This window comes from Octopus bimaculoides, chromosome Z, assembly GCF_046866305.1.
Source record: "Octopus bimaculoides isolate indiv1 chromosome Z, ASM4686630v1, whole genome shotgun sequence".
Lineage (NCBI taxonomy): Eukaryota > Metazoa > Mollusca > Cephalopoda > Octopoda > Octopodidae > Octopus > Octopus bimaculoides.
The window spans coordinates 17,903,121-17,930,806 of record NC_142944.1 but is presented as its reverse complement, the minus strand read 5'-3'; the positions used below and the strand labels follow the sequence as shown (position 1 = coordinate 17,930,806).

Genomic DNA, 27,686 nt, shown 5'->3' with positions numbered 1-27,686 from the left:
GAACTCAGAACATAACGGCAGACGAAATACCGCTAAGCATTTCGCCCGGCGTGCTAATGCTTCTGCTAGCTCGCCATCTTATTTGAATGTTTCTAATTCAACAGTGGTACGGGATTCTACAGGATGCCCTAATCCACCTCACATTGAAAACACCCTACACCTCAATGGGCTAGAGCAGTTTAATTCCAACAAATTAGGAAGACATCTAAGGGATAAGTTTTTATAGCATAATATATATTTTGAACTTATTGTATACAGTGCTCAGGTGCAGTTCACACTCATCAGAAAAAGTAACCAAAATCGCATGAACAGTACACAGAATATGTACAGGAAGTGAAATGTGAAAATGATTTGAGCTGCCCATTCTTGTTCTTTTATAATACACATATATATATATATAAAATAAAGGATAAAATTTTTTTTCCAAAAAATGTTATCGCTGGCCAGCATATAAAAAATAGACTGATTAAAGTGAAATCATATATATAATTATAATTAAGGGCACAGAAAAATTTTCTAGCCTATACGCTGAAAATAGACACCCAGTCATCTAACCACTTAAAAAATGGGGGAGCAGCCCATGCCAATTATTAACAATATAGATAGCCCTGGATTAGCTAATTTCTGGATTTTCCCTACGGCTTTTCCTCATTAGCAGAGCATACACACAGGAAATAAATGAGATATTTATACATACCCACAAGAAAGCAAACGCAAAGCCATAAATACATATAAATACTGGAGATGCCTCCAACAATTTGCTCCCCCTTTTTTCAACATGTGTGTAACTTTAAAGTGGTGAGATGATTTAGTGTCTATTTTCAGCATATAGGCTAGAAAATTTTTTCTATGCCCTTAATTATATATATATCATCATCATTATCATCCTTTAATGTCCTTTTTTTCATGCTGGAATGCTTTGGACGGTTTGATTAGGGCTTGTAAGCTGGGGAGCTGCACCAGACTCCAGTCTGTTTTGGCATGGTTTTCTACAGCTGGATGCTCTTCCTAACGCCAACCACTTTACAGAGTGTGCTGGGTGCTCTTACATGACACGCTACTTTTATGTGGTACCATATGGGCATTTTACATGACACCACATGGGCACTATACATATATGTAAATATGTAAAGCAATCTTTATATCCAACTTCATGTGGATGTATTGTGAGAACATCAAATACTTGAGAGATCTTCTCACATGGATGTTAAAGGAGCACTCCGTCGGTTACAACGATGAAGATCCCAACTGATACGATCAACGGAACAGCCTGCTCATGAAATTAATGTGCAAGTGCCTGAGCAATCCACTTTTTTTACTTTTTAATTGTTTCAGTCATTTGACTGCAGCCATGCTGGAGCCCCACAGGACTCATTCTTTGTAAGCCTAGTACTTATTCTATCAGTCTCTTTGGCTGAACCGCTAAGTTACAGGGATATAAACATACCAGCATTGGTTGTCAAACGAGGGGGGGGGGGACAAACACAGACACACAAACATACATACACACACATATATATGATGTATATATATATATATATATATATATATATATATTCCGTCTATCAAATCCACTCAAAAGGCTTTGGTTGGCCCAAGTCTACAGTAGGGGACAGTGTGTCATGCACTGGGACCTAACCCGGAACCATGTGGTTGGTAAGCAAGTTACTTAACCACACAACCACTCCTACGCCTATATATGTATGTATATAAGTATGTATACACATACACACACATATACGTATATCATTATCATCATCATTCAATGTTTGTTTTCCGTTTTCCATGCTGGCATGGGTTGGACAGTTTGATAGGAGCTGGCAAGCCTAAGGACTGTGCCAAGCTCTACTGTCTGCTTTGGCATGGTTTCTACAGCAGGATGCCATTCCTAACACCAGCTACTTCCCAGCATGCACTGAGTGCTTTTTATGTAGCACCAACAACAGCGAGGTCACCAAGTAACTTGCAAGACAAAATCCCCTCGAATGAGTGGGGGAGTAGTGTTGAGGGAGGTGGTTTTGTGCCAAGTGATGAGAAAGGGTAAAGTATGACAGAGGGACAGAAACAGGTGTCTTGTTGTAGGGGAGATACATGGTTACCTCAGATGGAGAGAAGAAGAAGAGAGGGAGGAGAGATGAGAGGAGAGAGAAGAGAGAGATAAGAAGGTGAAAATATGACAGGGCATACACCCAAGTTACTGAGGGGTATATATATATATATATATATATATATATATATATATATATTGTTGTACTTGGGGATGGTCATATTGCCAGTTTAGCCAATAAAAACACACGCACTGTATATTTGGTGTTAATTTGCTTCAGCTTTATCTTACATTAATCTTAATCTTATTTCGGCCAGAGTTCTTTCGTCACACTTCTGTGACCTCATCAGTGGTCCTTTGTTTCCTTCTTTCTTATGTGTGTCTCACCTTGCTAACTATCAGCCATTTTGTATTTTGTATTCCTATTGTATGTCTACGCGTGTCCTTCAATGTGTCTGTGTCTTTTGTAAGTGCATGTGTGTATGGGGAGTGTTTGTATCACCTATATTCTCTGTTAATACGTGTTCGTTTGTATTTGTTTTTATTTATTTATTTGTTCATGTGAGTGGGTGGGTGAGTTCTAGAGATTGCAAAAGGAGAGTGGGAGTTGGAGAGTAGGGGGAAATGTAAAGAGTGGGCAGAGGCAGTGGGTGGGTTGTTTGGAGGATACATTATGGAAAATAGATTTGACATGGACATGTTGTATGCAGTAGGTTCATATAGGAGATGGAGGGGTGAGAAATACAACGAGTGGTAAACACTGGAGGAGGTGGGGTGGGGCTTATTGGGAAGATGAGGTGTTCTGAAAAGGTTTGTCAGGGACATATTGTGTGCAGGGTTGTGGACATAAAGGATATGCTTTTATGGCCTTGATTTTACTTAGTTGGACAGGACTTCTCAAGCACAGCAAATGCCAACTGCTTGGACTTTTGTCATCACTTCAGTGAGGCTCAACATTTAAAAATTTGATACTAATTCTTGTTCATGGACAAAGCTCACATTATCTTGATAAGTTGCAAATAGTTTTTTTTTTTGTTTTTCATTTTGTTAACTTAGACAAAATAAAACTGCTTTCTCTCTCTCTCTCTCTCTCATTCATTTCTCTCCTTCCAATTTTTTCCCTGAATAAGGACACTGTCCGAAATACTGAATTTCCCAAACCTCATGATGGTAAGTTCACTGTACTCTTTTTATTGATTCTACTACATACATATAGGCACAGGTATGACTGTGTTTTAAGATTCTTGCTTCGCAACCACATGGTTCCAGGTTCAGTCCCACTGCGTGGCACCTTGGGCAAGTGTCTTCTACTATAGCCTTAGGCTGACAAAACTTTGTGAGTGGATTTGGTAGATGGAAACTGAAAGAAGCCCGTCGTGTATATATATATATATACACACACACATATATACATGAGTGTGTATCTTTGTATTTGTGTTTGTCCCCTTCTACCGCTTGACAACTGGTGTTGGTGTGTTTAGAGCCCTGTAACTTAGCAGTTCTGCAAAAGAGACTGATAGAATAAGTAACAGGATTTTAAAAAAATACTGGAGTCGATTCATTTGACTGTTGCCCCAGCATGGCCACAGTCTAATAACAGAAACAAGATAAAAGATATACATATCAAGCATTTTTTTTTTTTGTTAAGGTTCTTTTTGAATTTTAAATGAAAAGAAGATACATTTCTCAATTGAAAGAATAAATTCGTAATGATATAAAGAATAAGTATCCAAAAACCTTCCAAAGATTATCTTGTTGATGATATTTTACTATTTATCTACTATTTGGGGGACGAAACTAGATTCCAAATATTTTAGCAGACGACAGCTATGCCGATTTAAATGAATCCATTCTTCACTGAGATATACAAGAAACTTAAAATATTAATACATATTACAGCATTAAATATAAGAAAGACAATGAAAATTCCAGAAGGATTTGAATTATATTCAGTGTGGTATTGAATTTAATTCTGTATTTTATGGTTTAAACTTCAAGAGTCTAAATTGTAATTAGAATATAAATGGGTTACGATAACCTAATTTTTAATTTGAAGCCGAAACTTTGATGTAAGTGATATTTTTGGGGTTCTAGTCATTTTTTAATTATCATTTCATATTTTATTTATGTAAAAATTTTAAAATCTAAGACAGGTTTTACAATATAACTGAAATTTTAAATATTAGACATTTTATTATAGATATTTGTAATAAAAAGAAGCGATTGGAAATTAAATAAATAAATAAATAAATCAAGGGAATTAATTACCATAAACTATTAAAATCGACTACTGAGTTATCTAATCTTGGAAGATATGTTGCGCTTTTTTATTTGTTTAAGCTTTCTGAATGAGCAGATTTACTATTAATGGTATTCCAACTACGACAATAACTGGTATTCCTAGCACGGGCATACTATTTATCTGTTTAATTCCATGTGTAGTCTTTGGACCATATATTAAGGACCTGTTTTTATTAGTTTGGTACTGTGGAAGAAGCTTTACTCATGGTCTTTGCAGGCCCTCTAAGACTGAGGCATAAATTGCTACAGTCTGATGACTTCAGGAAATACATATGCAGAGAAGGAATTCTTGAGGGCCGACGTTCTGAAAGGATGGAAGGCTGGTGGTGGGGCATTCGATGTAGGGGTCACTGTTGGGGTGAAGGGGCTGGACACAATATGGTTGAGAAGAGGAGGGGAGGCAAACGAGCCAAGAGGTCAATCATCATCATCATCATCGTTTAAAGTCCATTTTCCATGCTGACATAAGATAGAGAGTTTAACATGGAGCTGGCCAGCCAGGTAGCTGTCCAGACACCAATTGTCTGTTGTGGTATGGTTTCTACAGCTATGGCTGGATGCCCTTCCAAATGCAAGACAACTATAAAAAACAGAGACCAATGTAACAGTGGTATAAAAAATCAGAGAAAGGAAACAGAATGTCTGCAGGAAGAGGTTGGATCATAAAGTCACTCACAAGTTTATGAGAGACTTTATGCCAATCAGTTTAGTGGCCTGTCTGTGGATTCAGTCAAGGATGTCTGAATGTGTTTCCATAGATAGGAGCCATATATCACTGTGAGTCTCATGGGAGCCTCAGAGATGGTTAGCTAGTAGTTGGTAGATGAGGAGCTTCCAGGCTCTGAAAAGAAAGGCCAGTCTTCGAGATACAATGTTTGAGAAATCTTCAATGCAACAATAGTGAAATCTAGCATTTGAAACAATCATGACCGAGACCTTGACTACTGACCGAGACCTTTGGAAATGTGCTGTGCGTGAGAAGACCCGGCAAGCCAAGTGAGATCGTTGCCAGGGCCCCTGGACTGGCTCTTGTCCGGGTGGCACATAAGATGTACCATCCTGAGTGTGACCGTTGCCAGTACCGCCTGACTGGCCTTGTAGGGTTTTCGAGCGAGATCGTTGCCAGTGCCCCTGGACTGGCTCTTGTGCGGGTGGCACATAAAAGACACCATTTCGAGCGTGGCCGTTTTCGTGCAGGTGACACGTAAAAGCACCCACTACACTCTCGGAGTGGTTGGCGTTAGGAAGGGCATCCAGCTGTAGAAACTCTGCCAAATTAGATTGGAGCCTGGTGTAGCCATCCGATTTCACCAGTCCTCAGTCAAATCGTCCAACCCATGCTGGCATGGAAAGCGGACGTTAAACGATGATGATGATGATGAAGGACAATAAAGTTTTCTTGACATTTACAGTGATTGTGTTTTTATGCTTCTGAAAAAGACAAAGTCTCATTGTGATCATCGTTTAATGTCCACTTTCCATGCTGGCAGTTTGACAGGAGCCAGCTAGGCAGAAGACAGCACCTGGCTTGTATCTGTTTCAGCATGGCTTTTACAACTGGATGCCCTTCCTAACACCAACCACCCCACAGCTGGGACTGAGTGCTTTTTATGTGGCACAAGTACAGGCAAGGTCAGTTTTGACATGGTTTTTACAGCTGGATGCCCTTCAAAACGCCGATCCCTTTACAGTGTGGACAGGACATTTTCAAGCTCTTTGTTCATGAAGCCAGTGCAAATTTGGCTTGAGACAACTAGGTTGTATATGGATAATGCTTGGATACTGAAGATTATGGAAGGGTTGCATTATTTGTGTAGAAGTAAATATTACAGGAGGTGATGGGAAGTAGGTTATCAATTTATGCACTTTGGCCATCAATATATGGATCATATAGCTCAGTGTAGCAAGAAGTATGATTCCTAACCACATGGGTCTGGGTTCAGTCCCACTACATGGCACCTTGGGCAAGTGTCTTCTACTATAGCCTCGGGCCAACCAAAGCCTTGTGAGTGCATTTGGTAGATGGAAACTGAAAGAAGCCTGTCGTATATATGTTATCGTTGATTTTTGGTGTCGCATGGCCAAAAGTTACCGTGAATTTTTTTAGAGACACTTTCAAATTTATCAGAATATTTGGGCTGAAGATTGGAATAGTGAAATTTCCATTCACTTAACCATGAAACGATTCGTATCCAATTAACTAAAGGCTTGGTTTGTTTACGCTTTTCCCTCCGGTTTTTTGTTCTATGTGTGCCATAAATATCGCCATCCACTTTAGAGAAAAATTTGTAGTTTGGAATCAGTAGTTCTTTGACTGCTATTTCTAAATTTTCAGTATGTTGGAGAAGCAACTCAATTGCTAATCCCTGTATATTTATAATGATAAATAGTTTTACCGATAAAGGTTTTTTTCATACTGAACTACTTGGCAAAATTGTTAATTATTAATTCTATTATTAATTGACGATTCTCTGCCCTTATTCTTGTATATATATATATATATATATATATGACTACTGACTACTGACCGAGACCTTTGGAAATGTGCTGTGCGTGAGAAGACCCGGCAAGCCAAGTAAGATCGTTGCCAGTGCCCCTGGACTGGCTCTTGTGCAGGTGGCACATGAGATGCACCATTTTGAGCGTGGCCATTGCCAGTACCGCCTGACTGGCTCCCATAGGATTTTCGAGTGAGATCGTTGCCAGTGCCCCTGGCTTGTGCGGGTGGCACATAAAAGACACCATTTCGAGTGTGGCCGTTTTTGTGCGGGTGACACGTAAAAGCACCCACTACACTCTCTGAGTGGTTGGCGTTAGGAAGGGCATCCAGCTGTAGAAACTCTGCCAAATTAGATTGGAGCCTGGTGTAGCCATCCGGTTTCACCAGTCCTCAGTCAAATCGTCCAACCCATGCTAGCATGGAAAGCGGACGTTAAACGATGATGATGATGATGATGATGATGATGATGATATATATATGTATATATATATATATATATATATATATATATATATATATACACATATATATATATATGTATGTGTGTGTATATGTTTGTATGTCTGTTTGTCCCCCAACATCGCTTGACAACCGGTGCTGGCGTGTTTACATCCCCGTAACTTAGTGGTTCGGCAAAAGACACCAATAGAATAAGTACTAGGCTTACAAAGAATAAGTCCTGCGGTCGATTTGCTCGACTAAAGGTGGTGCTCCAGCATGGCCACAGTCAAATGACTGAAATAAGTAAAAGAGTATTTATATACTATAAAAGTTATTAGATGTAAAAAGGGTGTTACTTCTACTGCACCATGTGTGTATGTATGTATGTACGTACGTATGTATGTATATATTGGTACACACACACACACACACATATACGATGGGCTTCTTTCAGTTTCCATCTACCAAATCCACTCACAAGGCTTTGGTCAGCCCGAGGCTGTGGTAGAAGACACTTGCCCAAGGTGCTACGCAGTGGGAGTGAACCTGGAACCATGTGGTTGGGAAGCAAACTTCTTACCACATAGTCATGCCTTGCCAAAGATTTACAAATGTCTGCAAATGACAAGTCAAATTTTTTTATATAAATCTTCAATTTTCATAAGAGACAGGTAGACGAGTTGGCAGAAACTTTAGCATGCCGGGCAAAATGCTTTGCGTCATTTCGTCTGCCGTTATGTTCTGAGTTCAAATTCCGCCAAGGTCAACTTTGCCTTTCATCCTTTCGGGGGTCAATAAATTAAGTACCAGTTACGCACTGGAGTCGATATAATCAATTTAATCCCTTTGTCCTTGTTTGTCCCCTTGTGGTCAATAAAGAAATAAGAAAGAGGATAAATACTCGCTCTATGTACTTTACAACAATTCTATGGCTTGGATTTTTAAAATTGTATGCTCTGGCTTTGAGAATGAAGAGTCATATCAACTAGATTGGGGGTTTTCAAACTGTGGTCCACGGACCACAGGGGGTCTGCAAGGAGAAGACAGGGGGTCCGTGGACAGCAAATACTTTTTATGGGCAATTTGATTTTATATGTTTTTTAATCGAAATCTTTTAATTGACAATAAACCTATTTGTTAAATACTGTTAAATAAATAAATGTAAAAAATATGTTATTTTAAGCAAATATTTATGTATAAATTTCATAAGCGTTTATAAGGGGGTCCCTAAGGTAAAGCCTGAAATATAAAGGGGTCCGCAAGTCAAAAAGTTTGAAAACCCCTGAACTAGATTACCTTTGATCACAGGTCTTCAGAGATCTGCTCAATCAGCGTCAACATAAATACATTATGAAATTAGAAATATTTTACTAAACCATTCCAAGATTTTTAAAATAAAGTAAAAGAAATATACACAGCCCACTTCTTAGTGATTAAAGTTGCTGACTTTAACGAATTAAGAATTAAGTGAGTCATGAATAAGCCCCTATAATTGGCATTTGTTGACCTAAAGAAAGCCTTTAACAGAATAACCTGTTCTGTTATTTAGAAATCACTCAGGAAGCATGGAATAGGTAAATGGCTTGTGAGCACTTTAAAGACTTTGTACAGAGGTGGAGTCATCAAAGATTATAGTAATGACTTTAGTATGAATATGGGAGTGCACCAGGGCTCACTCCTCTACTTGCTTCTGTTTATTATAGTCCATCAAGTCATAACAGAGAAGTTCATGACTAACTACCTATGGAAACTCCTATATGCTGATACTCAAATTCTTACAGCTTAATAAGTTGTGAAATTAGAAAAGAAATTGCAGGCATAGAAACAATATTTAGGAAGGCAATTTAGCAGACAAAAGCATTAAAAAGTAGAAGAGAGAATAGGGCCCTGCTAACATTAGTGAAAGAGACATGCTTGAGATGTAGGAAAGGAATGCATAGGGATTCTGTATTGTGTACACTGTGTAAACTATGAACAAACAAAAGGTAGAATCACAGGTAAACTAACAGAAGAGATAGACTTCATGTGCCACCTGATTGGCTTCCATGCCCGTGGCACATAAAAAGCACCCACTACACTCTCGGAGGGGTTGGCATTAGGAAGGGCATCCAGCTGTAGAAACCTTGCCTGATCAGATTGGAGCTTGGGACAGCCTTCCAGCCCTCAGTCAAAGCATCCAACCCATGCCAGCATGGAAAGTGGACGTTAAATAACAATGAGGATGATGTGGAAGGTGTACAGGAGTACTAAATACTAAGAACTGTTGTAAAACAGACTTTCTCAAATGCCCTGATGAACCCCTAGAAATAGCTGGTATCTTTGGTTATGTAAGGGATCTAATTAGCAGTAGGGGTACGTAATCTGAAAGTATATTAACCAGAGTAAGAACAAGTTACAGAAAGTTAAGGAAGTTATATTTATCTCTACTGGAAACAAAAAGCTTTTCCTTCAAAGTGAAGGACAGACGGTTTTGTGCTTGTGTGCAAAGTGTAACGCTGCATGATAGTGAAACATGGGCTTTAAATGCGTAAAGGATGTATGTGCTAACAGTGAGAACGACCCTTGATTGTAATTTAGATGCATATACAGTGTATGAAGAGAAACATAAGAGGACAAAAGCCATTCAAAGAACCCTAGGTGATGGAAGTGCAGCATAACAAAGCTATTATTTGATTTAACCCTTTAGCATTTAAACCGGCCAAAAGTATTTTATGTTCAAACTGGCCAGATCTGGTCTCTCATACCAACCCTACAATATTGTTTTAAAAATTAACAGCTACCTCATCAAAATCTCATAGCTACAAGATAATGTATGATTAGTTCAAAACAATGTAGATGAAAAAGCATTAATTTTGGCAGAATAATGCGAACACTAAAGGGTTAAGTGCCAGTGCCACTTAAAAAAGTACCTGTGTCAGTGCTGTGTTAATGCACCTGTGCCGGTGCTCTGTAAATGCACCTGTGCTGGTGGCACATAAAAAGCACTCAGCACACTTTGTTAAGGGCATCTGGCCACAGAAACCACATTCCACTCGAGTGGATTTTCAGCTTTAAGAAAATGAATGCACACACACACACACAAAATTGTCTTTACCTGGAATATAAATCCTTTTGGATTCCATCATAAGAATCTTCCTTACTAGACTCATCGCAGAAAGATTCTTCATGGGATTCACTGGTAAGTGTTCTATCATTTGCAGTATATACAAGGCTAGTTCCACTTGCTTCAAATGTATCTGAATAGATTACATCACTGCTAGAATTCAAAGAATTAACTGAAGATTTGCATGTATTCTTTTGATCAGTCTCATCTGCATCAGAAGAACTAACAAATGTGTCTGAATAAGTGATGTCAGAGATATCAGAATTGTCAGTGTGTAGCGTTTTGGTTGATGAATCAGACCCAGGAACAGTGATATCATCTGCACTGATGTTTGAAGAGTTATTTGAATCCGTAATGGGATTTTCCTTGAAACTGCCATTGTTGATATTGTCATCTTCTTCATTACTTGAAGACAGGCTCTCAAATGAATCGGAATAAAGAGGGTCAGAAGAATGCACATCTGATGAAGATTCACCACATTCTGGTGAATGCAGTGACATGATAGCTACTCTGTAGAAGTTAGCATACTCTAAAGTTTATACAGCCTTCATTCTATCTTGGATCAACCTGAAAAGAAAATGCTGAAGTGTCAATAAATAATAGACTTAAAAACAAAAGAAGTCAATTAGGTTTGAAATGTGAGATTTTTTTTCTTTCCTTTAAGAAATGGAGTAAACATTTATTATATCTATACTTTGCTCAAAGTTATTTATTTTAAAAAGTCAGTTTTGGAACATATTTTGACACAGCAGTGGAGGTAAAGAGGTTGACTGAAGAATATATTGTGCAACATGACTGTAAATACTTTTAATCAGAAGTCTGCTCAGTTAGCTAACATGAATCAAAACAACAACTACTGTATGCACAAACACAGATAAATACAAACATGGAGATCATCATCATCATCGTTTAACGTCCGCTTTCCATGCTAGCATGGGTTGGACGATTTGACTGAGGACTGGTGAAACCAGATGGCTACACCAGGCTCCAATCTGATTTGACAGAGTTTCTACAGCTGGATACCCTTCCTAACGCCAACCACTCAGAGAGTGTAGTGGGTGCTTTTACGTGCCACTGGCACGAAAACCAGTCAGGAGGTGACGATACAATGGGTCATAATCAGTGTTTAGAGTGGCACAGACGCTTCGGTCTGTCTCTCAATGCAAAGAAAAACAGAAGACGTAATACTTGATTTAATAGACTAAAAAACTGTTAACACAGAATTTGTTAAAGTGAGAGAAAGTTAGGGGCCTCGTTATAGGGGGTTGATTGAGGACTTTTCTTTTGGGTGTTGCCCAAAAGCATTTTTGTGTGTTGCACTCTAGGGAGCAGGTAAGGCTCACCTAGTAGGTCCGGTAACTCCTATTCTAGTAAGAGTTGACTCTTTTTTTCCTTGACTGTTGCCCGAAAAACCGTTGTACCGGTTCTTTTGGAGTCGGCTCGGCTAGAAAGGGTGTTACCCGGGCAACACCCCTGCATCCGCCACTGCGTTATATTCTTTGTGTTGTAAAGAAATAGAAAAGCTTTAATACAATATACATCAGTGCGCAATATAAAATTATTAGATTAAAAGAATGAGTAAATTTACTTCCCTTTTTGATAGAGTATTATTCCACAGTCGTACTAGTAACACAGTACTGCAATTATTATTAATCATTCCTCCAGTATGTGTGAAAGAGAGAGAGAGACAGACGGTTCTTTGTAAAGGCCGTCTACCAAAAATTCTACTCGAAAGATATTGATCAACTCCGAGGCTATAACAGAAGACGCTTGTCCAAGGTGCTACGCAGTGAAATCGAACCAAGAACCACGTAGTTGTAAAGCGAATCACTTAACTATACTGCAAGTCTGCACCCATGGCTATAATTACATTTGTAAAAATTTGTATGGGGTAAAAACAACAGAATAAAAAAGGGAATAAATCACTTTCTTTTGTTTATGTGACTGAGGTTATTGATAAATTGCTTAATATAGCTAATGCAACATACAATGCAGTTTTGTGACATACATACCTTACCAAAATTGATTTTGTAATTTCAGTGTTAATATTGTCCAGCCACAATAATACGTCAAAAGAATATTAACGTTATATAGACATTAAATATAAATACAAATACTCTGTTTGGTAAACAAACCGTACAGTATTTTATATAATTTTTATCCACTTACCCTATAATGCAAAAATCTTTAGAATGATATGAATGATAGACAGGTAAAATAATTATGCCGATAAGTATAGTATAACAACACGTGTTCGATGTAAACAACAATGACTATATCATGGGATATTACCCTAGTTACCAAAATGTATGTAAACAAATTCGTGATATTTATGCACAATTTATAAAGAGAAAAATACAAAGAATCTCTAAATTGTCATTGTTCTACCCTCCGTAATCATAATATAGGCGATTTCTTCAAGGTTTTTGATTTAAAATTCTACTGTTTAGTCTTTTTTAACAATATTTTATCTAAGAAAACGTTTGTGTATGTCTTATAAAATACAAGGGATTCTTTACGTGTGTCACCGCTGTCAAGTCAGCTGTAAACAAGGAGAAATTGTCATGACACTTTTTCATCAAGAAACTTCATAATTTGAGTGTTACCGAAACAAACGAACGAAAGTAAAATAAATGGTAATATTTCGATAAAAGTCTATGACGTCATGAGTGAGTGCTTTACATTGTGTTTCATCTGTTCGACAAAGCCGAACAGTGAAAAACACACTCGTGACTGAGTCATATACTAATACCGAATCATTGCGAAATAACTTAAGAGACAATAATAAAGCGGTTTTAATTTGTTTGGCAATTAGCGGAAGAAATGGCTCTTTTTTTCAAAGGCATTTGGGCTTCATATACGCTACATTCTAACATAGTAGGGGTGGGGAACAAAATCAGTAACCGGGGTAAAAATTAGTAATTTCTAATTTCTTGTTATTTTCTCCTTACCTTCTTTGAAATCATTACAAGTATTGCATTACCACTTTGTACTGTTGCATCATCTTTAGGAGTAAAAATTGGTCAGCAGAGTTGTTACTTTTGAAGTTGAGGGTGTCCAAAACAGTCAGGTGACAGAAACTTTTTGTTTTTTCAAGAAATTTTTCCTCAACTTTGACCCGATTGTAACTGAGGTTACTAATAAAATATCTGGATAATTTTTTTGGTCTTTAACAATCAATATTCTTTTCTCTGTTGGATTTCAAGTCGATTTTACCCATCACTAATGTCTAATTTGATAATTTTCAACTTTTCATAAAATTATGTCTAAGATAGAATAAGGAAGGGAGAGAGAAAGAGATGAAAGGAGAAGAAACATTACAATTTATTAATTGAACATGACTGGCACATTTTCCCCTCTCCTCAGATTCGTAAAGAGAAATTGTTGGCATTCCGTCGCTTACGACGTCGAGGGTTCCAGTTGATCCGATCAACAGAACAGCCTGCTCGTGAAATTAACGTGCAAGTGGCTGAGCACTCCACAGGCACGTGTACCCTTAACGTAGTTCTCGGGGATATTCAGCGTGACACAGTGTGACAAGGCTGACCCTTTGAAATACAGAAACAGGAAGTAAGATGAGAGAAAGTTGTGGTGGAAGAGTACAGCAGGGTTCGCCACCAGTTCCTGCCGGAGCCTTGTAGAACTTTAGGTGTTTTCACTCAATAAACACTCACAACGCCTGGTCTGGGAATCAAAACCGCGATCCTATGACCGCGAGTCCGCTGCCCTAACCACTAGGCCATTTATTTCGCCTCCACTAAAAGAGAAATAAGCTCGCATATAAATAGGGAGAGAGAAGATAAAAGAGAGAGAAGGGGGGAAAGGGAAAGAGGAACATTGTAATATGAGATAATATGAGAAACATAAAAATACCTAATGTCAAATAAGTCAGCAACGCCAAATTGGCGGCACCAAAATGTCTCATATCTAAGTAATGTTCACAGGCATTGGAATAAACGAAAACAACACCAAAGCAATACAAGAATGCTTCATTGCCAACAACTGGCATGTGCTAATTATGTTTAGCACAAAGATAAAAAAAATACCCCAAAAAGACAGTACCTCTTATCTTCAGAAAAAGAGTCAATGCACAGCATGATAATGCAAAGCTATACTCAGGAGTATAGAACATTTACCCCCCCCCCCGGACAATTACCCCTGAGGACAACAGATGATGATTTAAAACTTCTTAATATATTGGAGAGTGGGTAATTAACCAAGGGGGGTAATTGTCCTAGGGGGTAGTTGTTGGGGGGAATTGTCCTTTGGAAGGGGTAATTGTTCTGATATGGTATTCAGTGATGGTCATTTATGGAAAGTCTTAAGGCTGGTAATTTTTACTTCACCCATCCTATTCACCAGACTTAGCTTCATTAGATATCTCCTCACTTGGGTCATTTGAACAAAGCATTCATAAATTATGAAGATGTTGATATGATGCTCAAGTTCCTTACCTCTTCTAAAATAACTTTTTTTTTTCTGTAGAATCTACAAACTGATAGAATCAAGATTTTCTTCTACAAACTTCAGTAGAATCAAGTTTCTCATCTACAAACTTTGGTAGAATGTAGCTTCTCATCTACAAATTTTGGTAGAATTTAGTTTTTCCTCTACAGACTTCAGTAGCATCTAGTTTCTCATCTACAAACTTTGGTAGTATCTAGCTTCTAATTTTCAAATTTTGGTAGAATCTAACTTCTCATCTACAAACTTTGGTAGAATCTAATTTTTCATCTGCAAACATCGGTAGAACCTAGTTTCTCATTTTAAGGTGCAGGAATGGTAGTATGGTTATGAAACTCGCTTTGCAATTACATTGTTTCATCTTTCAGTCCCACTACACGGCACTTTGGTCAAGTGTCTTCTACTAAGCCCTGCCACTTGACGACTGGTGTTGGTTTGTTTACATTCTCATAACTTAGCGATACAGAAAAAAGTGTTTGACAGAATAAATAACAGACTTATAAAATAAATAAATGAATCATAAGAATTGGGATTAATTTGTTTGACTAAACCCATCAAGGTGGTGCCCTAGCAAGGCCACAATCCAATGGCTGAAACAAAACTTGTTTCATTATGGGCAAATATCATTGCTTACGGTGGCACACATGCTTTCAATTAATATTTCCAGTATATTTTGTATTGAATTGGTGGAAATATCTCACGAAGTATTCAACACTACTGCCTAAAAGATAGAAGTCAGGCAGTGATGGCCAATAAAGGAGACAATACCCTTCAACACCCTAACATGTACTCTTTTACTTGTTTCAGTCATTTGACTGTGGCCAGGCTGGAGTACCGCCTTTAGTCAAACAAATCGACCCCAGGATTTATTCTTTGTAGGCTTAGTACTTATTCTTTTGCTGGACCGCTAAGTTATGTGGACGTAAATGCACCAACATTCATTGTCAAGCGATGGTGGGGGGACAAACACACACACGTATATATATATATATATATATATATATATGTATATAGAGTTATTAATATTTCTAAGTCTCTCTAAAGGAGACTACGGCAGCGGTACTGGAAATTAATAGTTATCGCCAAGCCAACATGGCAGTCCCAAAATTAGGACGAAAGCTGCCTTTCGTCCTAATTTTGGGACTGCCATGTTGGCTTGGCGATAACTATTAATATATATGTATATATATGTACATAGAAATGAGGGGCTTCTTTCAGCTTCCGTCTACAAAATCCACTCACAAGGCTTTGGTTGGCTCGTGGCTAAAGTAGAAGACATTTGCCCAAGGTTCCACACAGTGGAACTGAACCTGGAACCATGTGGTTGGTAAACGAGCTTCTTACCACACAGCCAAAATATAAAAATGGTTCTGCACTAACATATTCTCACATGGATAAAAAAAAAAGTCATAGCTATGTAGTTAAGAAGCTCATTTTACAACTACATAATTTTGGGTTCAGTCCCACTGCATGACACCTTGGGTAAGTGTCTTCTACTATAGCACTGATATGCTTTATAAATGAATTTGGTCAACAGAAACTGTGTGAAAGCCCATTGTGTATTTATACAGAATGTAGATAGGGTTAAAATCCAGGTCGTGTTCTCTTGAAGCGTATCTGCTTATTCCAGTACTCAAAAATTGTATGTAGGTGTTATATATGTGTGACAGATGCATAAGAGTTGAAAAATACTGGGAAAAGTTTTGGCATTATTTATCCACCATTATGTGTTTCATTTGCTAGAATTTCTAATACGAGGTATGTGACCCGTTTTCTACTACACGTACACCGCTGTAACTCCTATTCACAAATGAAACATGTGTAATGATGAATAAATAATATCAAAACTCTTCCAACCTCCTGTTTTGTTATACATACATACATATATACACATGTGTGTGTGTGTTATGTTGTCAGTATTTCATGTATATGAAAAAGAAGCACACTGTAAAACATTAGAGCAGTAATAAATTTTTAGGAAGTTAAAAGTAATGACTGGTCATACAGTGCAAATCGGTATCACAACTATAAAGCGTTTAGCAGTATAGGCAACTTGGCCATATCTCTAAACTTCCTGAAACATACACACGCACACACACACACACATATGTATGTATGTATGTATATGTGTGGCTTTGTGTTTGTTCTACCCCATCCACCTCTTGACACACCAGTGCAAACAGAGTTGATAAAATGAGTGCCAAGAGCGATTTATTTGACTAGACCATGCATGGGAAAAATGCGGCCCTCGCCGAGTTTCTAGGTTATTAATTTCATACTATGACAAATAAAATTAAGAAGAACTGCAAAAAATTCAGTGTGAAAGGGTAAAGTAATATTTCATGCATATGTATTTTACTATGCGGCCTTCCCACTTGGAAAGGGTACAATGCGGCCCCCAGTTGACGAAAAGTTGCCTACAGGCGCAGGAGTGGCTGTGTGGTAAATAGCTTGCCTACCAACCACATGGTTCCGGGTTCAGTCCCACTGCATGGCACTTTGGGCAAGTGTCTTCTACTATAGCCTCGGGCCGACCAAAGCCTTGTGAGTGGATTTGGTAGACGGAAACTGAAAGAAGCCTGTCGTATATATATATATATATATATATATATATATATATATATATATATATGTGTGTGTGTGTGTGTGTGTGTGTGCATGTGTATGTGTTTGTATGTCTATGTTTGTCCCCCAGCATCGCTCGACAACCGATGCTGGTGTGTTTACGTCTCCGTAACTTAGGAGTTCGCCATAAGAGACCGATAGAATAAGTACTAGGCTTACAAAGAATAAGTCCTGGGGGTCGATTTGCTCGACTAAAGGTGGTGCTCCAGCATGGCCGCAGTCAAATGACTGAAACAAATAAAAGAATAAAAGAATCTCTGGACTAGACCTTTCAAGGCAGTGCTCCAGCATGGCTAATGTCCAATGACTGAAACAAAAGATTAAAGATAAAAAAAAAATATCCTAGCCGGAATTAAATACATGAGGGACTTTAATCAATTACTTCCCCTTAGATTCTAACCGGTCTTCCCATCTTTTACGCGTGGTTGACGATCCTCGACTCAGCTGTATGTTTCGTTTTTTTTTTTCTGTCTTCTCTATAGGAATTTTTCAACTTTACTTTTGAATTAGCTGCTGATTTTAATGTTTCATTCTTTTGCACAGGGAGCAAAAGTACTTGTTTGTTGTTATTTTTTTTCCTAAATATTTATTTCAATTTTCATCTTTGTAAATTACTAATTTGAGTAATACCGCTTCTTTCGTTAGATATTTAGTCTATTTGTCTTTGTATCACATATTTTTTTTTACAAAAACATCCAAATGCACGCTCGTGCACTTGTTCAGGCAGACACGTTCACACTAATTAAAACGCATGTTCCTCTTTCCTATACTGACGATAATGTAGAACTAAGCGATAAAGCAGAACTTCATAGCGCTTGACGTATTAGATATTCATATCTACATCTGAATTAAACAACCATTCTATACGGTCTTAAATAAAAAAGGATGCGTTAGATATTGTAGTCAGTCACAAAGATGGTCACGGTTGGAGCGTTTTTGACTTTAGGTCTGTTCATTCAGCACTCACATGTGGCTAAGTAGTGCGGTAACATCAACACATGTTCATATTGCATCAGCTTTGCTATTTGTGATAACAAAGGCCTTATGGAAGTATTACTGTTGCAATTATGTAGCGTTTTACACAAACGTCTTTTATTCACTAGCCTAAAAGGTAAAAAAATAATAAAATTTTGTTTAATTTTTTTTTTGTAGTAGGCGGATACTTTTATGAAAGTTATATATCCCGAACCAGCAGTTCTTAACCGCGGCCCTCAAGCATCCTTCCCGCAGCCCTATTGAAGAAGAATATAATAAATTCTTCTTTAATTGTCTTTTACAATGTTTGGGTGCGGCCCTTTGAAAAAAAAAATCCATGTTTTGGATCTGGCTAGGATATTAAAACAGTTGAGGGTCACTGGCTCAAACGGAGGCGATGTTTCGATTATTGTACAGAAAAGCAGGGTTGCTGTCTTCAAAATAAAATAAATAAATAAACCATACCCGATAATGTAGTTTTAGATGAAGTATATCCCAATAAAAATATGGAATGATCACAGCAGGAATACCTTTCACCATAAGTTTGTCGGACGAGGACTGATTTGGGGAAAAACAAACACCAAAGGCAAAATTGATGGCTAGAGTATGCGTGTGCGTCAGCCTTTTCGCTTTGGGATTTTGAAGAATTCGAACCGGTCTTTACCAAAGTAAGAAGGCTCGTTTGTTTAGGTCAAGAGAACATTTAAGGATCTGTGGTTCTTTGAATTAGTTGATGTATGAATGTGAATGTATATCGTTATTATCATCGATTTGCGTCCGTTTTCCATGCTAGTGTGGGTTGGACAGTTTGATATGGCGCTGTCCAGACGCCAGTTGTCTGTTTTGACATGGTTTTTACAGAGTGTGCTGGGTGCTTCTTACGTGGCACTGGCATCTGCAAAGGACAAGCCTGCATATATGTATGTAGAATAAATTTGCTGTCATGGGTGTGCATGTTACAATTGAACACGTGTGCATGTTTCATTACTGTTTGTGTGTGTGTGTATATGCTTTCCATTTGTATGTGTGGTTGTGTGCACATACATACCCAGGACACTCAAGTGAAGAATACCTGAAATGTTTTACAATTTCTCTCTGCTAAACCGATCAGTTGTATCTGGAGAACACAAGTTCTGTTCTTTGTATGTATGTCTTGGATATGACTTTAAGCTGCGTCCAGCAGTGGCAAAGGCACGGAGACAACACACACACACACACATATGGGTTTCTTTCAGTTTCAGTCTAACAAATTCATTTACAAGGATTTTGTCAGCCTGGGGCTATAGTAGTGACTGAACCCAGAATCATGTAGTTGAAAAGCAAACTTCTTACTGCACAGGCATCATTCAGAAGTCACAATGTGAAGAAGCACATTGGCACTAGTGGTGTGTAACAAAATCTGATAGTCTGGTTGATGCAGACTATCAGATGACTCTATCAAATGTAATGCTTATCTATTACATACATGTAATTCTGTATACACACATGCATGCAGACACATACACAAACACATATAGTATATATAAATCACAGTATGTGTGTATATTGACTAATGCATATATTTCCACAATTCTCAACCAATTTTCACCAAACTTTACACATACATTACTTATGTGCCAAGGATGGTCATGCACTATAACATTTGGCCCAGAGCTCCTGTGTAAATGAACAAACCGGGAAAAATGATGGTTTACACAGATTTTTTTCTCTAATTCGTTGTATGTACATCATTTTTTTGTATGTAGGGTCTTCCATACTTTTTTAATCTATATGGTCGGATATTGGCAGTGTTTTGATTTATTTATTTATATGTTGTAATTGTGTATTATTACTTTCTATATTTTTGATGATTTATCATCATCATCATCGTTTAACGTCCGCTTTCCATGCTAGCATGGGTTGGACGATTTGACTGAGGACTGGTGAAACCGGATGGCAACACCAGGCTCCAATCTAATTTGGCAGAGTTTCTACAGCTGGATGCCCTTCCTAACGCCAACCACTCCGAGAGTGTAGTGGGTGCTTTTACGTGTCACCCGCACGAAAACGGCCACGCTCGAAATGGTGTCTTTTATGTGCCACCCGCACAAGCCAGTCCAGGGGCACTGGCAACGATCTCACTCGAAAATCCTATGGGAGCCAGTCAGGCGGTACTGGCAACGGCCACGCTCAAAATGGTGCATCTCATGTGCCACCCACACAAGAGCCAGTCCAGGGGCACTGGCAACGATCTTACTTGGCTTGCCGGGTCTTCTCACGCACAGCACATTTCCAAAGGTCTCGGTCAGTAGTCATCGCCTTGGTGAGGCCCAATGTACGAAGGTCTTGCCTCACCACCTCAGCCCAGGTCTTCCTGGGCCTACCTCTTCCACGGGTTCCCTCAACTGTTAGGATGTGGCACTTTTTCACGCAGCTATCCTCATCCATTCTCACCACATGTCCATATCAGCGCAATCGTCTCTCTTGCACACCACAACTGATGCTTCTAATGTTCAGCTTTTCTCTCAAGATACTTACACTCTGACGGGTATTCACATTGAGATTACACATCCAACGGAGCATACTGGCTTCATTCCTTGCGAGCTTACGTATGTCCTCAGCAGTTACAGCCCATGTTTCACTGCCATGTAGCATGGCTGTTCGTACGCATGCGTCATACAGTCTGCCTTTTACTCTGAGTGAGAGTCCCTTTGTCGCTAGCAGGGGTAAGAGCTCTCTAAACTTTGCCCAGGCTATTCTTATTCTAGCAGCTACACTTTCAGCGCACCCACCCCCACTACTAACTTGGTCGCCCAGAGAGCGGAAGCTTTCGACTACCTCTAGTTTTTCACCCTGGAATGAGATAGAAGTTGTTATAAAGAGAGAGAATAAAGAGAATGAATGGGAGGAAGAGAGCCTGCCGTATGTTGACCCAATAGAGGGACCAGCTATCCGAGTTGATAGTACCGGGGTAGATAAAGCAATTAAGAGTATGAAGACCGGGAAAGCCCCCGGCCCATCAGGAATCACTGCAGAAATGCTCAAAATATCTGGCAGTGTTGGCTATAGCCTAGTCACCCGTATTACGAATCAGGTGATACACGAAGGAGTCATACCCAATGACTGGTGTAGTAGCATCATAGCCAACTGCTACAAAGGTAAAGGTGACGCTTTAGATACAAATAATTACAGAGGCATCAAGCTGTTAGATCAGGTTATGAAAGTTACAGAGAGGGTCATAGCCCAACTAATTAGGGAGCGAATCAATTTAGATGAGATGCAGTTTGGGTTCGTGCCAGGTAAAAGCACTACTGATGCCTTATTTCTAGTGAGACAGCTGCAGGAGAGATACCTAGCTAAGGATAAACCTCTGTACCTGGCTTTCGTTGACATGGAGAAAGCCTTTGACAGGGTCCCCCGATCCCTTATCTGGTGGTCAATGAGGAAACTTGGGATAGAAGAATGGTTAGTGAGAGCTGTGCGAGCCATGTACAGAGATGCTGCCAGTAAGGTGAGGGTTGGAAATGAGTACAGCAATGAATTCCGGGTAGAGGTAGGGGTCCACCAAGGTTCCGTCCTCAGCCCCCTCTTATTTATCATAGTCCTCCAGGCAATCACAGAGGAGTTCAAGACAGGTTGCCCCTGGGAGCTCCTCTATGCTGATGACCTTGCCCTAATTGCGGAGTCACTATCAGAACTAGAGGAGAAGTTTCAGGTGTGGAAGCAAGGTCTAGAATTGAAGGGCCTTAGAGTCAACCCAGCTAAAACCAAAATCCTAATAAGTAGGAAGGTAGATAAAACACAAACCCCTTCAGGTAGATGGCCCTGCTCAGTATGTAGAAAAGGAGTAGGTAGTAACTCTATAAGATGTACCCGGTGCAAGCTATGGACACATAAGAGGTGCAGCAACATCAAAGGCAGGTTAACTAGCAAGTTAGTTTTTGTTTGTGGCAGATGTTTAGGTGCAATAAAGACTGTAAACAAACAGGATGATTTATATATACATACTTATATATACATATGTATGTATATAACTCTTTTGCATTCAGATTACTCTATGAAATGTAATGCTTATTTATTCACATTGTTTTTAATTAATCTTCATTATCTCCTAGCTTTGAGATTTTGATGATGCGATTATTTTTAGAATGACTTTGTAGAGTAGGTGTGATAGACTGGATATGGCCAGTTTGAACATGAAACATGAATACGTTGGCCAGGTATGGTCAGCTTAATTGCTAAAGGGTTAATAATGTAGAATTGTTGAGTTTAGAGAATAGAAGTCCCTTTTGTATGATTTTATCATTCAGTTAGCTCTTCTCCTGTGACCATGTGTGGAACGGTGGAATTCTTATCTCATTTTTAACACATTAGCATTCAAATTTCTTTGTCAAATGTAATGCTTATTTATTCATATTGTTTTGGATCAATCATGTATTATCTCATAACTCTGAGATTTCAATGATGTGATTGTTTATTTTTAGAATGACATTGTAGGATAGGTGGGAAAGGCTGGATCTGGTCAGTTTCGACATAATCCAGAATATTTGGACTGGATTTGGCTGGTTTAACCTTTTAGCTTTCACATTATTCTGTGAAATCTAATGCTTATTTATTGACAATGTTTTCAATTAATCTTGCTTTACCTCACAGCTTCAAGATTTCAATGATGTGATCATTTAGTTTTAGAATGACATTGTTAGGTAGGTGTGAGAGGTTGGATCCGGTCAGTTTGAACATAAAACAATTAGAATATTTGAGCCAGACATGGCTGGTTTAATTATAGGGTTAAGGTGTTAATTGTTAAGGGTGCAGTATTTTTGATCATGACAAAGGCCTCAAAAATTTGAATAAAGTCTGTATTTGTTGCTAAAGTTGTTTTAAATAGCTATCATTCTTCTTTTTTGTCTGTTGTTCTTCAAGGTTCTGTTCTTGGTTTATATATATTTCTTTATTGCCCACAGGGGGCTAAACATAGAGGGGACAAACAACGATAGACAAATTAAGTTGATTACACCGTAACCTAAAGGATGAAAGGCAAAGTCGACCTCGGCAGAAATTGAACTCAGAATGTAACGGCAGACGAAATACTGCTAAGCATTTCGCCTGGTGTGCTAATGATTCTGCCTATTCGCCATCCTTGGTTCATATTAATATGTTGGTTGATATATCTAAGCTTGCCATCTTTGCTTGAAATTAATTACTGTTGATTAGGTCATCATTATCGTTTAACATCTGTTGTCCATGCTGGCAAGCTAGGGAGCTGGAGCAGACTGTAGTCTGATTTGGCATGGTTTCTACAACTGGATGCCCTTTCTAATGCCAACCACTTCACAGAGTGTACAGGATACTTTTACATGGCACTGCATGGGTGCTTTTACAGGATGCTGCACAAGTGCTTTTGCATGGGTATTCTTACGTGGTGCCACATAGGCACTTTTATCTAGTGCCACCATGAGTGCTTTGCACCACCTGAGGAACTGGTCTTAACACTTCTGCTGCTGCTGGTATGCGTTACCCTCCAAGGCACACTGCTGCTGCTGGTATGCGTTACCCTCCAAGGCACAAATCCAGGCTAGATTGTTTATGGAAGATCAGCAATCGCCCATGTATACCAGCCTCCTCTCTCCATTCCATTATATGTACTTGGGGTAAAAGGTAAAGAGCCCCTTGGGTCATGTATGACCATGGAATTGCACCTAGAAAGTTATCCTCTGAGGCAAAAGTCCTGGTAAGGCTGTATATGGAAGACTAGTAGTCGCCCATGCATATCAGCCTCCCCATCTCCACACCACTGATGTTATCTAAGGGAAAGGCAAAGGTTGATACTACTTGGTACCAGTTATGTTACAATTCATTTCTTCAGCTGAGTGAAGTGGAGTAACATGAAATAAAGTGTCTTGCTCAAGAACACAACACACAGCCCGGTCCAGGAATTGAACTCACAACCTCACAGTTGTAAGCTCGACGCTCTAGCCACTGAACCATGCACCTTCGCAAATAACAATATGGAGACTACTAATCACTGACTCCTTGGTGAAATTTAATTCTTATTAAATAAAAGTGGAAATCATGTTGTAATCTTAGTGTAATTGTTACAGTAAAGCATCTTATGTGATAGTTTAGCCCTGGATCAGTTCTAATCAAACAGAACTAAGATCAAACACATGCTAGCCATGGGAAAATATCAGTTTCTCAAAAAAAAACCACAGGTAAAAATGACAAGAATGAGATAGTACAAATGTTCAGAAAATAGGCACTCATCAAAGAAAATACTCATGGTTATAATAGTTTTAAGTAGACAACAGCTTGGTTTATTACTATGGAAACAGGCACCAATTGGCTTTCAATTGGTTAAAATTACCCAAAATTTGCATATTTTGAAAGCTATTAATTTTTTATTAATTTATGGCAATTAATTAGTGTACAAAGCTACATTAGTACTAAATTTGAAAACAAATGGAACAAAATTTAAAAATAGAAAACTGTGACATCAACAGAACAGATCCATGTTTCTAATTGAATAATTATTATAAATTAGCTAAAGAGATTTTTTTTTTCTCTTAAACTAAAAGTAGACAATATTAGATTAAGTATTTCATGCAGTCCTTCATGTATCTATATACTCACAAATTCCTTGAATATATGCTGTGATCCTCCACATTTACCGACTGAAATATTGAAAAATGTTCTCTGAAGCAATAGGAATTTCGGCATTTTGTCATTGGCTATTTACAATTCTTATGTTCCATATTCAAATCTCTGGATTTCAATGCTATAATTTAATTGCAATCTTTATCATTTGCGTTATCACCATTTCGAGCGTGGCCGTTTTCGTGCGGGTGACACGTAAAAGCACCCACTACACTCTCTGAGTGGTTGGCGTTAGGAAGGGTATCCAACTGTAGAAACTCTGCCAAATCAGACTGGAGCCTGGTGTTGCCATCCGGTTTCACCAGTCCTCAGTCAAATCGTCCAACCCATGCTAGCATGGAAAGCGGATGTTAAATGATGATGATGATGATGATGATGATCTTCATCATATGATGTTTGTTTTCCATGCTGGCATAGATTGGATGGTTTTAGAAAGCTCACAAGGCCATGAGCTATACTAGGTTGCATTGTCTGTTTTTGCATGGTTTCTACAGTTGAAGCCCTTTCTAATGCTGGCTGCTTTTTAGAGTGTCCTAGCTACTTTTTATGTGGTACTAGCACCATCAGTCACCCTGTACCTTGTGGCACAAAACCACACCCTCTCAATACTCTTCCCCTCTCCCAGTTGAGGGTTTTTATCAATCCTCTCATCTTATTTTGCTGATAGAGATTATCTCTTATTGTAAGACTGTAGAGAGTGATTTGAGGAAGATTTGTTTGTTATTTTTAGCAGGTTAAGCAGCTACATATAGACTCCCATGTTGACTCGACTTGTGTGATGTTTTATGGTTTTACACAAAAATCCCTTTGCATGTGACAAAATAAGAAACAGTAATATACCTGCAATCAATTGACTTAACCTTTTCCTTCCATGCTAGCATGGGTTGGACGATTTGACTGAGGACTGGCGAACCAGATGACACCAGGCTCCAGTCTGACTTGGCTGTAGAAACTAGAGAGTTTCTAGAATTTTATATCGTAAATCTCTTAATCCCTTAGCATTTAAACTAGCCAGATCCAGCCTTTCAAGTTCAAACCGACCAGATCTAACCTGTAATACCTACCATTGCAATATCATTCTAAAAATAAACAATTACGTCATTGAAATGATTAATTGAAAAGAATGTTATTAAATGAGTATTTCATCTGAATGCTAAAGAGTTAAAAAAAACTAGAGGCAGAGTTTCTACAGCCAAATCAGATAGGAGCCTGGTGTAGCCATCTGGCTTGCCAGTCCTCAGTCAAATCGTCCAACCCATGCTAGCATGGAAAACGGACGTTAAACGATGATGATGATATCCTAGCAAGGAAATGATTGTTATGAAGGTAGTACCTTCTCACTCAAATCTCTATTTCATTGCAGATGGAACGAAAAGGCACGAAGAAACTAACCGAATTCCTTGAAATACAGGAAGCTCAGCAAGCAAGATGGGAAAAAGAAAAAGTATTTGAAGGGGATGCACTCACTTCAGATCCTCAAAAGTAAGTACGAAAAAGAAAAGAATATATTTTTTTTTTAATTTAAAATTTAGTTAACCCTTTAGAATTCAGATTTCTTTGTCAGATGCAATGCTTATTTATTCACATTGTTTTGAATTAATCAAGCAGTATCTCTTAGCTTCAAGATTTTGAAGATATCATTGTTTATTTTTAGGTTAACAATGTAGGGTAGGTGTGAGAGACTGGATCTGGTTAGTTAGAATGCAAAAAAAGGTAGAATACTTGGGTCAGGTATGGCTGGTTTAAATGTTAAAGATTTATATATATATATATATATATATATGTGTGTGTGTGCAGAAGTGGTGCATAGGTGCAGGAATGGCTGTGTAGTAAGCAGCTTGCTTACTAGCCACATGTTTCTGGGTTCAGTCCCACTGTGTGGCACCTTGGGCAAGTGTCTTCTACTATAGCTTTGGGCCGACCAAAGCCTTGTGAGTGGATTTGGTAGACGGAAACTGAAAGAAGCCATTATATATATATATATCCGTGCCGGTGACATATAAAAAGCACCAACTGATCGTGGCTGTTGCCAGCCTCCTCTGGCCCCGATGCCAGTGGCACATAAAAAGCACCCACTACACTCTTTGAGTGGTTGGCATTAGGAAGGGCATCCAGCTGTAGAAACACTGCCAGATCAGACTGGGGCCTGGTGCAGCCTCCTGGCTTCCCAGACCTCTGTCAGATTGTCCAACCCATGCTAGCATGGAAAACGGACGTTAAACGATGATGATGATGATATATACATTTGTATATATATATATATATATATATATATATATATATATATATAAATATATATATATATATATATGCAGTGCTCCAGCATGGCCGCAGTCGAGTGACTGAAACACAGAAAAGAATAAAAGAATATATATGTTTATGTGTGTCGTTGTTCCCTCAACATCACTTGACAACCGATGCTGGTGTGTTTATGTCCCCTGTAACTTAGCAGTTTAGCAAAAGAGACCGATAGAATAAGTACTAGGTTTACAAAGAACAAGTCCTGGAGTTGATTTGTTCAACTAAAGGCGGTGCTCCAGCATGGCCATAGTCAAATGTCTGAAACAAGTAAAAGAATAAAAGAATACATGTGTTGG

The 27,686-nt window shown here is 38.6% G+C and overlaps 2 protein-coding genes across 8 annotated transcripts in view; one reads left to right on the top strand and one right to left on the bottom strand.

Annotated features, from left to right (window-relative positions):
* LOC106875566 (uncharacterized) overlaps window positions 1-19,336 on the bottom strand; it is a 360,383-nt gene extending 341,047 nt beyond the window's left edge. For 2 of the 6 annotated variants that reach the window (XR_016244845.1, XM_089365510.1), the window contains exons 1-2: window positions 13,344-14,558; window positions 10,384-10,959 (exon numbers count right to left, since the gene is read on the bottom strand). Coding sequence is in view for 4 of the 6 variants with exons in the window: in XM_089365510.1 (XP_089221636.1) it covers window positions 10,384-10,892 (509 nt within the window). In the remaining 2 variants the exon portion in view is untranslated. Of the gene's footprint in view, window positions 1-10,383; window positions 10,960-12,404; window positions 12,919-13,343; window positions 14,559-18,921 lie in introns of those variants that run through there. The other 4 variants (XR_016244844.1, XM_089365509.1, XM_089365512.1 and 1 more) reach the window with 3 other exon arrangements.
* LOC106875567 (leucine--tRNA ligase, cytoplasmic) overlaps window positions 17,810-27,686 on the top strand; it is a 201,144-nt gene continuing 191,267 nt past the window's right edge. For both annotated transcript variants that reach the window (XM_089365507.1, XM_089365508.1), the window contains exons 1-2: window positions 17,810-17,927; window positions 26,453-26,571. In XM_089365507.1, the coding sequence (XP_089221633.1) occupies window positions 26,453-26,571 (119 nt within the window). In that variant the 5' untranslated portion in view covers window positions 17,810-17,927. The remainder of the gene's footprint in view (window positions 17,928-26,452; window positions 26,572-27,686) is intronic.